General features: G+C 37.9%; 1 protein-coding gene across 2 annotated transcripts in view; it reads left to right on the forward strand.

The window, feature by feature from the left end:
• The window catches only part of TMEFF1 (transmembrane protein with EGF like and two follistatin like domains 1), a 74,198-nt gene that overhangs the window by 32,541 nt on the left and 24,278 nt on the right, over window positions 1–17,379 (forward strand). For both annotated transcript variants that reach the window (XM_040631667.1, XM_008707886.2), the window contains exons 5-7: window positions 2,225–2,321; window positions 14,867–15,015; window positions 16,754–16,819. In XM_040631667.1, coding sequence (XP_040487601.1) covers window positions 2,225–2,321; window positions 14,867–15,015; window positions 16,754–16,819 — 312 coding nt within the window. The remainder of the gene's footprint in view (window positions 1–2,224; window positions 2,322–14,866; window positions 15,016–16,753; window positions 16,820–17,379) is intronic.

Raw genomic sequence — 17,379 nt, forward strand, 5'->3', positions numbered from 1 at the left:
AAGTTTCAAGTACTCTTTAAAGGACGTTTTCTGTCATTTTCTGTTTTTAACAGCTTTAATGAGGTAAAATTCACATACTATACAGTTCATTCATTTAAAGTGTACAATACGGTGGCTTTTGATATAGTCATAGAGTTGTGCATTCATCACCACAATCAATTTTAGAACATTTTCATTACTCTAGAAAGAAACTCTTAGCCATCACTCCCAACCTGAGGCACTTTGTTTCATGCAGTTATTTTTCACTAAAGTTTTGTTGACATACAAAGCAGAAATGTTGTAACTCCTGTTAAATTGAGATTGTACCAAAGTGCCTTCTCCTTGGGATCATCCCCACTAGTGATTTTGGGTTGGACCTGAGTATTGGTAAATCTTTCACCCCTTGCTTATAAATTTTTGCTCCTAAGGAATTTTCAAGGTGCAGGGTTATAAAGCTCTGGAGTGAGTTGTGCATGGCAAAGAGAAGGCTTGCAGGACAACTGTAGTGCAATTTATTTTAAATTTTATTTTACAGATGTATAAATTACTTCTCTTTAAAATAGTAATATCTGGTAATAGCATTTAACAAGAGTTTACTCTAAATTGTCGGAATTAAGAATGACTAATTTATTTCAAGTCTAATGAAGTTATAACACTTAGTGTCTACAGTACGCAGAGTAATGCTGGAGGCACTTACTCTAGTAAAATTCAGACTTAAACAAATGAAAATTACTGTCATGATCCATTCAATACTATCTGAAACCTTACTTCAGACTTCCACATTTTGTAGAATCCTAAAATGTCAGAGTTGGAAGTCACTTCAAAGGTCACTTTAGAGAATAGAAGAACCGTCGGAGGAAGACGTGAGAGGATGACAATTTCAGGGGAGAAAAAAAAAAAAAGATTAAAGCTGTCCCACAATAGAATGTGATTTAAATGGACGTGTTGAAGCAGAAGCTTCAAGATCACTTGTGAGGGATCATCGGACTATCAATCTTAGATCTTAGAGCTGGAAAGGATTTTAAGAGAGATCATGTAGTCTAGTCCCTGTGGTTAGATAGCCAGTAAGGATCATGTCATTGTTCTTATACTAAAGAAGTGGAAGCTGATCTCAAGACTTGTTTATGTAGTGTAAATACTGGATGTCTTACTCTGAGGATATAGGTTGACAATATCTTTTTACGAGTATGAGTTTAGAAAGGCTAAGTCGTTTGCTCAGATTAGTACATAAACTTAAGTGAGCTCGTGATGGTTGTACCAAAGCCTCAGAAATACATAGGATTGTGATCCCTGGAATCTGGGATTGTTCATGAGAATTTGGGAAAGATTTCTATTTAAAGTGTAGGCAGACACTAAAAATGGGAAGTTTGGAAGTATTACCAAAGTATTACCAAACAGGTTTATGGACTTTTCCTTTTAACATCTTCTTTACTGATTGACACCCCCTGAGTAAGGTGTTCCCTTCCAAACCAGAACGGGAGATCCTTTGAGTAAGCTGAATCCCTAAATTGGCCTCAGAACAGATCTCCCTGCCCAGTCTGAGATGCTCAGGGTAGGATCCGTTCTAGTTGAGCCCCACAAATGTAGAAGCCCTTAAATGTGGGATAGGAGTTGGGGACTTAGGAGTATGCACTGTTTTTTTGTGCTGGATCGTAGGAGACCCACACACTTCTATATTCTGGGTATTTCTGGCTGTGCTAAGTGACAAAGTAGAAAAAGAGCCAAGTCTTTTGTAAGGAGACCTCTTTCCTTTCACAGATTTGGAGATAAATATTTTTTTTTAAATTCTGAAATTAGTTGTTATGTAGTAAGAAAGGCAGTGTAAAACTCATGTGAAGAAGTGGTTATACTCTATTGCATTTAATCATTTATTTGCTGACCAGCATCACACAGGCTGTTCAATAGGGTAATCACTAGACCAAATTTATTACCCATGTTTTATTTTCTCATTTAATGTTATGTGGTAATTCTTATAAAGGCAATTGCTTATCAAAATCTATATTGCACCTTTGTACATAGGTTAAGGGATTATTTTGCTAGCATCAGTTCTTGTTTTCCTCATAGATTATGTTCTCTGTATTGGCAACACTTTTGGGCACAAGCATTGATAGATCTTGAAAGTGATTGTTTTCAAGAGCTCAGGTGCATTTTCCCTAGAAATAGGATAATGGCTGCTGAAAACGTGAAGCTTATCTGGAAAGGAACCCAACTTTTGGTTGAAAATTTAATTTTTCTTTTTAAACAGAAGAGGAAGGGTCAGGGGCAGAAGTTCACAGAAAACACTCCAAGTGTGGACCTTGCAAATATAAAGCTGAGTGTGATGAAGATGCAGAAAATGTTGGGTGAGTTGATCGAGGGAAAGGGATGCACTTCCTTGGAGGTGAATCATCAGCACTATTATATTGTAGAGAGGTATCTTTTAACCTGGCTCTAGATATTTTGTCTGTGCCTTCTGTATTTTTTTGTTTAATGCTGGTCTATTACTTTTTCTTTATGTTGATATAATATCAGAGCTATTTAAGTTAAAGTGTTATTTTATTTTAGAATGAGAATCCATGTATAATTTTTTTAGGTTTACTTCTGCCTTTATTTTTATTGATAGTTTTATATATTTTATCCTAAGTGCTAATTTTATTCCTCAAAAACATTTTATTCTGAATTCTCCTACCATTATACTTTCTACTAGCTCATTTTCTTAACTTGCATTTTTATGCAAAAACTTTTCATATATTTCAGTGTAAGAAAAATCCAAAACTGCTTCAGAATTTTAGATATAGTAATTATTATGTAATGAGTAAAATATTTTTAGAAATCCCATTTGCACAGACTGACATTATGTTGTATTTTCTCACTCATGTTCAGCCTTGAGTAAGGTGAGTTTTGTAGCTGGACAGCATTGTCTGTCCATTTTCACACAGCATGTGGTGGAATAGCAACAATATTGACATCATCAACACAGTCGTGTTTGTTTCTTCCTGTTTGTTTATTCCCAGGCTCAACCTCTCTGGTGTTTGCTTTTTGCATAGTTGATTCTAAAAGCTTTAATGCTGACTTCAGGACATTATAGCACAAATGGATCTTCGCTTCCCTAATTTCCCCTTAGTGCATATTTTAAAACACTTATTTTACAGAGATTTGCACTTTCTTCCTTACACATATTTTCACTGTGTGTTTTCTGGTTCCCGTGTTTTATTCAGCCCTTAAATACATATTCAGCTCTTTCACTGAACAGTAGTAGTATGGTTTAGTTAGCATTAATGCCCATAGGGAGTTTTACAAATCAGGATCACACCATTTTCAGGATTATGGTTCAAAATCAGCCATTTGGGTGGTACATGGTAAAATTAATGTCTGATGATTTACTTGGTGTATATTTTAAAGTTGGTGAGAATTGGCACAAGGCAAGTTTAGTAAAAAGTGAATTTAGCAAAACTTCAGTTTGCTCTATTTCTACATGTTGGTCACTTAGATTGACATGTGTCCATCCATTTCAATCAGAGTGATTTGATTGGGAAGTACATGTTTTCCAAAGTAGATGTGGGTTTGTAGAACAGGAGAGAAATGATGAGTGATATGGAGTTGCAGAGAGAACAGATAATAGATGTTTTGTTCTCTTCTTTTTTGCTTTGTGCTAACGATATGGCATGATGAAGTACCGGGGTGTGTGTGTGTGTGTGTGTGTGTGTGTGTGTGTGTGTATTTTTGTAGAGATTTAGTTCTTTTTAGTGTTTTCCCTCAGGACTGTTCTATAAAGGTGTTCAGAGTCAAAATAGCTGTCAGTGATTGATTGGCTTGGTCTGTTGATCTCTTTTTATTCCTTGGATGGACCTCTCTCCAGTTCTGTTTTGGACATTTCTCTGCTCTCATTTTTCATCCCTTAATTGAAAGAGATAGAGATCTTTTGCTTCGAAGTAGAACAGATTCCATCTAGTCTCAGAGGCCGCCCCACGTGTGACATCTGTATGGTAAAATACACATCTTTCTGTGAACACCATCTCGTGCTATAATATGTACCCTATGCCCAGTCAGAGTAACTCCCTTGTAGGTACTAAATTCATTTTGTGCGTCTGTTTGAGAGCTTGCAGCCACCGTTTTTGCAGACACAGGCTTTAAGCATAAGGAAGTGGGCACAGACCAGGGAGAGCTTACCAGTAGAAAGGAGCATGCAGGCTGAGAAGCCAGCCAGAGAACACGTAGACTGGGACAGGCGGCCAAGTCCAGGCCAGGAAATTGGTGCAATAACGGGAGAACATTAAGGAAGCAATTGGTACCTTTACCTAAAGGTAAGTGATTAATGGCTGATCCTGTTATGGAAGGAGACAGAAGGAAATTTTAGGAACATTAATTTTTTAGTGTATAAAGCACTTATTACTGATTGTAGTTGAGTTTAACAATTAGACACACCTCAGTTGTTATTGTAATTTTTTTTTTTTAAACTTTTGAATGGGCCATGGTACCAAAGAAGTTACGTGAAGGTTATTTAACTCCTTCAGGGCACCTTCTGTGTGTTTTTCATGATTTACTTCCAGGTGAATAGTGGCACGTTTGTCTGAGGGTAATTCTGACCCAGCCAACTAGACCTTTTCCGCATGGAAAATTGAGAGATGCCCATATGTGGCGATAGCCACCAAGCCTTGATTTTTTTTTTTAAATAAAAATCCATTATTTATTAGGAAGATGTTATATAATTTTTTAAAATAAAAGATAAAACTATAGTTATTAAATACAAAAGGTCTTAGTTATGAAACAAGTACTCCTGTCATGCTTAATTATTTGAACTCTACCAGATTCAGAAAATGGCAAGATTGAGTAGGATCCTAAAATTTATCTTCTAGCCTAGTGAGAGGTCATTTTACAGTTGAGAAAATTAAGGGTTAAAGTCAGAGGGTTTTATGGGGCAGATTCTCCTAAATTCCAGTAGAGTGTTTTTTTCTGATATTAGCCTTTTTGATTCCTAGAAAGAATGTTGTTCTCCTTTTCCTACTTCAAGGACTGCTGCTTGATGACTATTTATGTATGTATGTATGTATGCGAAGATTTTATTTATTTATCAGAGAGAGAACAAGCAGGGGAAGTGGCAGGCAGAGGGAGAAGCAGGCCCTCCATGGAGCAGGGAGCGCAATGTGGGACTTGATCCCAGGACTCGGGGATCATGACCTGAGCCAAAGGCAAGCACTTAACCACCAGCTGAGCCACCCAGACATCCCTTGTTGACTTTTAAAAAAACACTGCCCTCTTCAGCCTGGTCCCAGCTGAGATTTCTTTACTTTCCTTATTTTCTCCTGGTCACTCTGAGTACTAGCTGCTTTTATTTATTTATGTTTTTAACTTTATTTATGTATTTATTTTTTTTAAATTTTTTTTTTTATTTTTCAGAGAGAGAGGCAGGCAGAGGGAGAAGCAGGCTCTTTGCTGAGCAAGGAGCCCAATGTGGGACTCGATCCCAGGACCCTGGGATCATGACCTGAGCTGAAGGCGGACGCTTAACCGACTGAGCCATTCAGGCGTCCCTATTAGCTGCTTTTAAATTCCTTGTTTTTACACCTTAGCTGCCATCTAGAAGGCCACATGCCAATCTATCTGTTTCGTATCAGTGACTTTCAGACATTTTTAACCACAACTCCATGTAAGAAATAGATTTACCCTGTAATCCAGCACTTGTGTATGTATACACATGATAATAATACATATTAACTAAAACAAAATTCAATGAAATAATACTTACCTTTATTAAATGTGAGGTACTCTAATATTTTCTATCGTATTTCCTTAAAAAATTCCAGAATTGACTTTTATCCACTAGTGATTATGAAAAATATTCCTCTGTAACTGTAATGGGTATTATATTTCATGTTATATTTTTAGGTATGGGTATTCATTTAAAAAATATTTTATTTTTTCTCATTTTGAAATGTCTTTTCTATTAGAAGAAATGCTTATACCCTCTCTGGTTTCTAAAGGGCAGCTAAAATCTTTCTCTTGCTTTAAAGCTGTCTTTTTCTCGCTACTAGTTTAGAAAAAAAAAACCCTGGCATTTTGGGGGAGGGCATCAGTGGTATCATGTAACTTAATTCTTTGCTATTAAGAGAAGTGCAGATTTTTTATTTAGCCATTTAAATGGAAATTTATTTAAATATATTCTTAATGTTACATATTGTATAGTGTATTACATTTTTCAGCTTTTGTTACATAAATTGTTTTTTCAGCTCCTTATGGCAGTTCTGTCTGGTGGCAAGAAGTATTATCCTGATTTTGCAGGGGACGCTGAGCTCAGAAGAGGCTGAATGGCTTGCAGTTACCCAGAACAATGGTCTAACGACACAGGATTTATCCACTGTGTTGTGCACACACATGTGTGATACCCTGATGTTCTCAGTAGTGGTCTTTTCATTGTCCCTAAGCTTAAGGCTGCATTCTGCTTTGTGTTTTGGGTTCTTTAAAAATAATTTTTCTTCTCTCATCTCAGGGTCTTAGAACTTCTGTGTGCTGTCAAGGTGCCTTGACCATGAACCTGAGTATAGATGACCCCAGCTTCTAAATTTGCTTCTCTTCTTTCCTGGAATAGGAGATAATACACCTGTAGGAACTGTATCTAATGTAGGAATAAATTCTAAGTGTAAAATCAGAGTAAATAGGTTGTTCTGAGTGAAGTGTATGAACTTTATTTATTGCATGTATTTTATCTCATTTGCTCAGTGGCTAATTTATTTATAATTTAAATTATTTTTAGCTTCTGAAAGGCTTTTTCCCCCTTCCTTCCTGAAGCACACTGTGCCTCTTCAGTGACACGCTGGCGTTCACATGGGTTAGTGATAGTTGTCTTCATTGGTTGATGCTTACCTTTCGAATTTATACTCAGAGCTAGGTCATGAGGTTCCAAGAAATTTGACTACCACCTAAGTGAGGTCTCAGTATTCCATTGTGACCATTGTGAAGTACAGTGGATGGACTTTCTCCTTAGTCTTTTTTGGGGGGGAGAGGAGGTGTTTAACAAAAGTATATTTCTCATTCCCATAAAGTCTGTCACAGGACCATGGGACTCTGCAGAACGGCTGCTGTCCATGTGGGGCGGCTCAGCATTCCAAGCTACTTTGAGTTTCTGGTCCCTATTTCTGTATGGGCTCCTAAGATGGAGGCAGGAAGAGCCCTAGAGTCTTGCAGCAACGAATAAAGCCTTCAGCCCAGATCTGCTTTGTCTTAAAACTGGAAAACAGCTCCTGCTCTACAGCACGTTATATTTCTTAAACCATATGTTTGTAGCAACCCCTCTTTTTCTAAACGGTATTTCTAATCTGGCCAAAGCTGAAGTTATTGCTGCAAGATGGCCATCAGCTGTTTGTTTGTCTGGAGATTATTTGGGGCCAAATAGTCCTAGAACATCAGTACCCTTTATATTCCTGACCCAAATCTCTGCCCATGAATGGTTTGAGGTTTCGGTAGAATCATCAGGCATAATGTCAATACAAGTGAGTTATAAAAGTCCTCGAATTTTTTCTTTTGAACTTCATGTGTGATGCCCTTTATAGAAATAGTCCCTGCTCTTCTGCCTCTTCGATGTCCATCTCTTTGGAGATGCTCTTTCCCTGAGTGATAGGAGATTTCAGAGTTGCTCAGAGAACCATTGTGGGTATACAGTGTGACAGACAACATTGATAAACAGTTAATCTACCTGCTTGGACATCTTTGTCAATCACGGGACCGTTTTCTGTTTGACACAGATGACTGGTCAGTGTCCCAGTCTGATGAGTCTCTCTCAGTAGGAGCAGTGGAATCTTGTCTCTTGTTTAAGCAGAGAGAGCGATGCTACACATGCCTGTCCTTCATTATGTTCTCCTTCTGGCTGCCACACAGACTTCTTAAAAAAGGAACCAAAGAAGTACCTCTTCTGCCATTATCTATTCTTTATTTCCTCCTAATCAGAGATGACAGTAATTTTTGTCATTTAACATTGCCTTTCTCTAGATTTATAGTTTATAGAATATAGACTTTTAAAACTAGGTTTAATAAATTTCTATGATGGCCCCTTAGATTATAACATAAAAATAATTGTATCCTGTTCTTTTTCTTCTGATAACAGGAAACAACACTATTAAATATTAGTTTATACCTGGTATAAGCCGGATGTTAGCAATGACAGACTCCTTTGTCCAGAAATACCTTCCTGCTACAGTACAGTACCTTCCTACTACTACTACGAGGCCACGCAGCTGCCAGTAAAGGTTTCCTTTGAGAGGTCTGTTTTTAAAATGCAGAACACTGTATCCCCATAACCTTTTGCAGTTTTCTGAATGCCGTGCTACTCTTTGATAGTTTGCCTCTTATTCCCTCTGCCTGGAGTCCCATCTCTATTTATCTATTTGTTTAATTCCTACTCTTCCTTCCCAACTTGGATGAAGTGTGACTCAGGTCACAAGTCAGTGCCTCTTCCCAGACGCCTCCCTTGCTCTCTCTTCCACAGTCCCTATGAGTTAGGTGACCTTATTCTGTGTTGCTCCTTGTTCTTGAGAAATGACCTCTGTGTGGCGTTTATGCTGTTGGGATCACTAGCAGATTGTTGGCTCCCTAAGGACAGGGACTTTGTCTTGCTGATTTCTATACTGGCTGAACTTGCCATAAGGTTGGGTTGTAGTATCCCTCTGTAGGTCTTTGTTGAACTCATGGCTGTTCACACTAGGGCTTTATTATTCACTTAGAGCTGCATACAGGGTCATTGTACGGATTTAATATACATGAAAAAGACTGGTATTGTACTGAGCTTTTTGTAGGCTTCATAGGTGTTTGTTAAACATGAATTAGTTTTTTTTTTTTTTTAAGATTTTATTTATTTGAGAGAGCACAAGGGAGCGAGCATGAGCAGAGGGAGGGGCAGAGGGAAAGGGAGAGAGAGAAGCAGACTCCCCACTGAGCACAGAGCCCAACATGGGGCTCAATCCCAGGACCCTGAGATCATGAGCTGAGCTGAAGGCAGACGCCTAACTGACTGAGCCACCCAGGCATCCCCACATAAACTTACCATATCAAGAAGGAATAACACTTCCCTTATAGAGTGAAGAGAAAGGAAGGGAAAGGATAGATTTTTTTTTAATACTACTACTACTACTACTTTCAGACGTACATAGTATTTGATTTCAAAGGGCTTTTTACAAAAGCTTATTTGGTTCTTCCACCAGTATTATGAGGTATTATCCCTATTTTAAAGACTTAGAATTGTGATTTGCAAAAATCATAGAAGTCATTGAATTCATTTATTTATGTATATATGCATTCATGCCTTTGAAATTTGCAGTGTTAGAAACTCAAAAGCTTTAAAAGGCTCTACAGTAAAGTCTGTTTCCTATCCCTGTTCCCCAGCCGTTCAGGTGTCTTTACTAGAGGCAGTCACTGTGATGTTTATTTAATCTCCCAGCGATTATTTTATGCATGTACAAGCAAATATGTACACAATGTTCTCTTTCCTTTTTAAAACTAATGGCCATACACTATGCATATTGTTCCATGCTTTATTTAAAACTTTTATTGTAAAATATACATTGGCATACATATGTACGCAATTTAAAGAAACTACATCTATGGTACAAAATAGAATATTGCCATGTTACCAGTGTGGAGCATTAACCCAGCCATGGAAGGAAAGGGCACTAGTGCCATGATGAATGACATGAAGGCTTACAGAAGAAGATACATTGAATGGTCTCTGAGTCAGAGTCTGGCTTTTAGTTTCCTGGATTGTTTACAAGATTCCCTTCCCAGGACGTCAGTGGGCAGGAGCGTGAGTGAGTCCTGGGGAACCTAGGGCTCCTCACAGTGGAGACATCTGGCAGGATTCTCGTGTTGCCACATACGGATGACTGGCAGGAATGTGGTCAGGGAAGGGCCTGCTCTGTGTTTTCTCCTTCTTATCTCTCCATAGCTGACCTCTAGCTCTCAGGAGTCAATTAAATGAGTGTGCTTAGGGTCAGGCAGTAGGACGTGGAGGGGAGAGTGGGGGTACTTCACCACCATATGGTTAAGATGAGCCAAGTGTGGATCAGAGTCTGGAGCAGGCTTTCCTGGGCATTCTGTGCTCTGGCTATAAAGAGCATAGTGGCACTAGGCCTCTTAGTAATCAGTAATCACAGCCATCGACAGGGCTGTCAGAGTGAAACTATTTCAGTGTGGACTGGTTGCCCTGTACCTCTTACGTTTAGCTGTCACCCTGAGATCTTCCTTCAGTGTTGTATCTTTTCCAGCAGCAACAAGTTCTCCACTTCTCCAGTACCAACCAGCTGTTTCACAGTTCAGTTCCGTTTCGATGCTCTCCACTTGGAGTTAGCACAGACCCACAAGACATCACCTGCGAGTGAGGGTCCCTGCATCTCCTCCTAGCATAGTACTAATTTGGAGATTTCCACAACCTCCGTTCAGATTTGATAATTTGCAAATATGACACACAGCGCTATGCTTACTCTTTATTATGAAGGATGCAAATGGACAGCCAGTACTGCTGTAGAAGCCTGAAGCCATTAATAAATAAATAAGTAAAATCTTTTTTAAAAATGTGGAAAATACTTACCTCCTTTCATTTGTCACTTTCTATGCAGAAGTCTCTGTTTTATACAACAGCTCTAGTGAGTAGAGAGAACACCATCCCAGCCACTTTGTTTTGTGATCTTGGGCTTTTTACCTTTGTTCATATTCATCTTTCCTTCTTATAATTATTTGTTGTCGGGATTAAATAAGGCAAATGTGAGTATTCCCACACAGTAGGTGCAGAGTAAATGGTTGTTAAATGTTTTGAATTTGGCATATTTACTGAAGTGATTTCTTTCCACCTTAGTGCGCACTCGTATGCTTTGGGCATCCTGCCCTCTGCACTGTTGCCAGTGTGCAAACAGCTGTAATCGCCGTCATCAGTAGTATCAGCAGCCTCTGGAGTCTAATATTTTCCTCCTCTGCTCATGGTTTCACTGAGCTGGACTTTCCTTGCATGGTAATTTCATTTTCTTTCTTCATGTGCCATTGAGAACAGCAGCCGTGGTTTGTTCTCACAGTTCTTAGCCTGACTTGCAGTGGTTCTGTCCCGCCGAGGAAGGCTGACCTCCTCCTGCACTGGGACACGGTTGTGCTCAGTGCCCTCTGCTGAAGCACTTGTTTCTCCTTACTGGATTGATATGGTATCTTGCCTTTTCTGTTGGGCCTTTTCTTATTCCTGAAATAGCTCTATAATCTTTCATTAGCCACCTTTTCTCTGTTATTGCCATTCCAGTTTTGCCCACTTATATCCCGTCAAGCTGGGGTCAGCAGGGTTTTCTATAAAGGTCCAGATGTTCAGTATTTTACACTTTGCAGACCAAATGCGGTCTCCGTCACATTCTCCCCCGCCCCCCCCGCCAAAATGTAAAAGCCTTTCTGACTTTAGTAAATATGAATAGTTAATTTTTTTTTTCTGGTGCCTTCGTTTTTAAATTGCGAAATAGAGTGTATATTTAAAAGTGTATGAAAACTTACACACTTGGTTTAATGCATAAAAATGAAACAAAGTTTTGTGAATCCTACCTCCCAAGCCAGAAATAGAATATTATCAATACCTCAGAACTGCCCTCCCATGTTCCTCCCTGAATGGATCTTTCCTTTACCTACCTGGTATCCTGCATTTTCTTTGCTTTTTAAAATTTTTTTTACCACATATGATAAAGCTCTTCATTGATTTTGAGTTTGTATAAAATGGAATCATCTCCATATGTATCTTCTTTGGCTTAGCAAGTACATTTTTGGGATTCATTCATGTTAATGCACACGGTTCATTCAGTTTCACTGCTTATTGAATTTAATTTTTGAACTATACCACATCCTTTTACAGTGCCTTTTACTGTTGATTGACATGTGGATTGTTTCCAGTCTTTTGTTCTCATGAGTAATGCTGCTGTTCATGAACATTCTTACATCTCCTGATGCGCATGTGTACGAGATTTTAGGGGCCTTACCTAGTAGTGAAATTGTTGGGCCCTTGCAAGGCTAGCTTTGTTAACGTTACCTACGTATTTATGCTTTTGTTCTTCATTTGCATTTGCATTTCAGATCTTCTTTATAAGATCATTGTTCAGCTGCTTTTATAATTACTGATAGCCAGGAGGTGACAAACTCTTAACTTTTTACTTCTTCCAAGTTACTTTTATTTTACTGTCATTCATGAAGGATATTTCTCTTTATATAGAATTGTCATTTATCTCAGCACATTGCAGGCATTATTTAACTGTCTGGCTATAAATAAACAATTTGGCTTCAGTATTGCTTTTGAAGACACTTGTCCCTCTTATTCTTGTCTTTTGAAAGTAATCTTTCTCTTCTTTCTGGCTACTTTTAAAATACTCTTTTTTGATGTTGCTATAAAATTCCACTGTGATATCTGTGTCTAGATTTCTTTTTAATAATCCTGTTTGGAATGTATTAGGCTTCTTGGATATTTAGATTTGTATCGTTTTTTAGTTTTAGAAAATTTGACAAGGAATTGCTGAGAATATTGCCCCTGCCTCATTCCTTTTACGCCTTCCTGAGGTCCAGTCAGAGTTTTTCCAGATTCTGTCACTTCTGTCTTCCATGTCTCTTAATCTTTTTTTCCTGTGTACCGTCTCTTTGACTCTAATGTGGTTTGAGTAATTTCCTTTGATCAGTCTTCCAGTTCCCTAACTCACCTTTCATTTATCTAATCTCCTGTTAAATCTACCTATTGAATATTTCATTTCTTTTTCTTTTTTCTTTTTATTTTTTTTTGAGAGAGAGAGAGTGCACATGCCATGGAGGGGAGGGGCAGAGGGTGAGGGAGAGAGAGAGAATTCCAAGCAGGCCCCCCACCCAGCACAGAGCCCGATGCAGGGCTCCATCTTACGACCCAGAGGTCATGACCTGAGCCTAAATGAAGAGTCAGATGTTCAACCGACTGAGCCTCCCAGGTGCCCCAAGTTTTTTCTTTCTTTTTTTTTTTTTTTAAAGATTTTATTTATTTATTCAACAGAGACAGAGACAGCCAGCGAGAGAGGGAACACAAGCAGGGGGAGTGGGAGAGGAAGAAGCAGGCTCCCAGCGGAGGAGCCTGATGTGGGGCTCGATCCCACAACACCGGGATCACGCCCTGAGCTGAAGGCAGACGCTTAACCGCTGTGCCACCCAGGCGCCCCCCAAGTTTTTTATTTCTAATAATACATTCTTTATCTATTAGAATTTCTGTTTGGTTCATTTTCTTTCTTTTCCTTTTCCTTTTTCCTTTCCTTCTTTCTTTTTTCTCTTTCTTTCTTTCTTTCTTTCTTTCTTTCTTTCTTTCTTTCTTTCCCTTCCTTTTCTTTTCTTTTCTTTTTTTTCTTTTCTTTTTCTTTTTCTTTTCCTTTCCTTTCCTTTCCTTTCCTTTCCTTTCCTTTCCTTTCGTTAATTCTATCCCTGAGAGTCACATACTTCACAGGCTGAGCCAGCCAGGTGCCCCTGCTTGGTTCATTTTCACATCAGCTTGTTCCACTCATGGTGTTTTATTTCCTTATTTGTTGTAGATATATGACTGAGTGAGTGTGTGCTCTGCTTATTTTTCTCACAAGTGTATCTTGGAAAATGTTTGAGGTCGAGGATAATAAAGTTGGTTTCTCCAAAGGAGATTGCATTTACTTCTGTCAGTTGCCTAGGGCCCCTTCCAGTCCTTGGCTCTGAAAATAAATTCTGGGCTTGAGGTTTTTCAGAACACCCAAGTAGTATTTCAAGTTGTAATTACCCATGTGAGGACTGGCTTGTGGTTTTTAATTCTCAGGGGAGATGTTATCTTCCCTCTTTTCAATGCCATGGCTCAGGGCAGCATTTTTTTTTCCTCCCAATTTAAATAGTTCCTGTGGAATATGGAAACTCATTTCTAGTTTACCCTCATGCTGAGAGTTGTAGCTTTTTGAGGTACCAGCTTTTCTAGGGTCTTCAAACTCCCCGTCTTAGGTAGGTCAGTATTGTTTGTCTTCTGTCCCCAGAGGCTTGCAAGGCTACAAGAGTTGATAGTTGAATTTACCCAATTTGGTAAACACTTTCAAGGTGAAAATCAGTTTTAGCCAACTCAAGTGACCTTTCTCTGTTCCGTCTGCATTTAACTTTTGTTCTGAATATTCCTTGATTTCTTGTCAACTTATGAATGCATTTGAGAGAATATTTTAAAATACTTTTCCTGTATTTTTTTGTTGTTTTCAGTGGGAAGCTTAGCTTAGCTTCTGAGCCTACAGTGTTACTGGAAACAGGACAGTTTCTTTTTTAAATTTTTTTTTGTTTTTATATTCTCATTTAGATTTTATTGTTCTTGGAAGGAGTGACCCTGCCTGGGACTTCTTGTGCAGTCTCAGTGTTGGGTGGACACTCAGTGATGTAGGTAGATGTGCAACGAGAAACACTTTGGGGGGCTTTCATTTTACATGTTTTATATCAAATAATGCTTTTTAGTCTTTCTAGTTATTTGGTGAGGTCGATATATTATTATAACCTCTATTTTACAGATAAGTAATCTAAGACTTAGGGAAAGAATCTGGACACAAATCTAGTAATTAGTTGGGCTGGGATTTAGATTCATGACTTTTGACTCAACTCTGTGTCCTTTCCGCTAGGCGTGTTGCTTTTTAATTAACGTTGTTGACATTTGACATCTCTTGATTATTGTATCTAGATATGAAAATTCTGGGGAAACTACCAGATTAATAATATCTGGATGAAATTTCTCTAAATTCTTACCTGAAAGAAATTGTTAGCTGAGCGTTCATTTTGCTTAATCTTTAATCAGTAACTTAAAACAATATATTGATTTCTGTTAACAGAAAGCAGAAAAGAAGAAAGTGAAATACAGAATTGTGAAATACTTCTGTTGTAAAATATAGGTAATTTTTGTCTTTTCCAACAGGTGTGTATGTAATATAGATTGCAGTGGCTACAGTTTTAATCCTGTGTGTGCTTCTGATGGGAGTTCCTACAACAATCCTTGTTTTGTTCGAGAAGCATCTTGTATAAAGCAAGAACAAATTGATATAAGGCATCTTGGTCATTGCACAGGTAAAATCCATTCTACTCATCCAGAGACCTCTCTTTAATATTCTGTGTCTGAAATCTTACTTGTCATTTTGGTAGTGTTCCATATTTGTAAAATCAGAAGTCTTTGATGTTCTATTTGTTTCTTTTATTACTTTATATTTTAGAATTTCTTTGTTCTGTTATTAATTTAGATTTTTTTCCATTTATTTTCATCTTCTCAAGACACAGACCATGCTTTTTGGTTGATCATATAGTTATTAAGCTCTTCCTAACATAGACTTTTAGATACCTTTATAGTTCTCAGAGGTTTTCTCAAATTTATAGTAATGATTATAGCTGTTTAATAATTATTTAACTTATTTTAATTATAGTAAAACTACAAGCATTGCCATATATTCATCTTTTTTTCTTGAGCATAAAAGTTTACTTTGTTTTTACATTCTCTCTGTAGTTTTTGCCCCTACATATTATGTACTATTAGAGATTTTAGTGTGAGGTTATAGAATGTAAGGAAAAATTACTACCTTCAGTTTAAAATTCTTTATGCTTTTCTTGCTTTTTGTCATAGTTTAGAGCCACGATAGCAACTAAGCATTTGTTTTTGTTTTCCATTTCAGCTAGAAATGTCCAGTCACTAAAGGCAGAACTTCTCAACCTTCTTTCCTTAGTAATACACATTTGGGCTAGGATAATGTATTATTTCCTAGTAACATACAACATACAAGAGCCAAACACATTGTCATGGACTTGTGGGTCTTTCCTGCTTACAAGGCTCTCCTACCATTTTTGGACTTACTAAAGGGATATGTCTTTACCTAAGCTAAGGGGAAAATGTTGGAAGCCACTGCACGAGGGATTGCAGTATCTCTGGTCTAAGCTACCAGAGAATGCCCAAGAAGCTCATCAGAGCATTTTCAGGTAGAGGGGTCAGGTATGGGTGGGAGAACAAACCATTTGCTGATAGAGACCCCTTGTAGGTAGACACTCCACTTAGCCGTGATCTTAAAGAAGTATATGGTTTGTTTTTCTTAAATAAAGTGGCATTTAGAGCCTAAGTTGAAATAGTAGCTTAGAGAAATAATACCTTTTATGAAGAACTGGTTCATGATTGAATGGTACTACCTAGAATTTCAAACTTCAAGTTGGCCAAGCTTGAGAATGTTGTTAATTGAAATTCATGCCTATTTAGAATCCTTTGGACTAGGTGCCCCTTAACTGTTATCTTGGTCCTCTTGATAATACTTCCACTCATACTTAACTGTACCTTCCCTTTCCTCCCTCACTGTGTAGTGGGAAGCCGAAGCTTGTGCTTCCAACAGGCATTTGTGGTTCATTTACAGTCTTCCCAGTCCAAATACATTTCACCAGTCTGGGGTCATTCCTATCGTAAATTTTGTCTGATAACATAGCTGAGATTCCACTTTTATCTTAATCTGATATGTTTCCAGGGAAACAGTGGTAGGAGAGGTAAATCTTGAGCCCATTGTCCTTTAGAGAGAGGGCTAATCCTTTCCCTTTGGAGTACGTGTTACATTAGTTTGCACAGGGAAGACTTGTTCATCTTGCAGAGCGTGTATATATTTGGGATGCCTTGAGGCCTGAGGTAGAAATGGCACAATAGATCAAGAGAACGGTGGGAAATGTGAGCAAGGTAAGTGGATAGAGTTGGGGAGGATCTGGAGCATTTAGAATATTTGGGAGTTTCATGGTATGACTTAAACATCCTGTGTGTCTTAATTTGAAAACTTTTCTTTTATAGACACAGATGACACTAGTTTGTTGGGAAAAAAAGATGATGGACTACAGTATCGACCAGATGTGAAAGGTATTGAATCATGATTTTCCAAATTTTGGCCAACTATTGAAATATGGTCACTAGCTGTCTTTAGTAGTTATTTTTCCCTTATAATGATCATTCCAGCTTTGCTGTCTGTAGCAATACATTATGGAATACATTATTGGTAATAATATTAAGCGAAATAGCTAAGGTGCTTATTCTCAATTTACAGAGTACTCACATATATGCTTTTTTTTAATTAAAATTTTTATTGAGATAATTGCAGATTCACATGTAGTTGTAAGAAATTATACAGAAAGATCCCTCATCTTTGCTTTTTAATTCCTCTTTAGTTAGGATATACTATTAATGCTAGCCTTCTGTGCACAGGTCTTTGATCCTTGTTCCCTCTGCCTGGAACTGTTCTCTAACTAATATTCATCGTTTCAGTCTTAGCGAGTCATTTCCTCTTGGGAAGTATTCCTTGACCCTTAAGTCTAGATTAGGTGCTTCTCTGTATACTCTCCTATCCAAACACTTAACCGACTTCAATTATAATTTTATCTATCTATCTATCTATCTATCTATCTATCTATCTATCTATCTAT

Source organism: Ursus maritimus, unplaced genomic scaffold (assembly GCF_017311325.1).
Source record: "Ursus maritimus isolate PB19 unplaced genomic scaffold, ASM1731132v1 scaffold_17, whole genome shotgun sequence".
NCBI classification, from domain to species: Eukaryota; Metazoa; Chordata; class Mammalia; order Carnivora; family Ursidae; genus Ursus; species Ursus maritimus.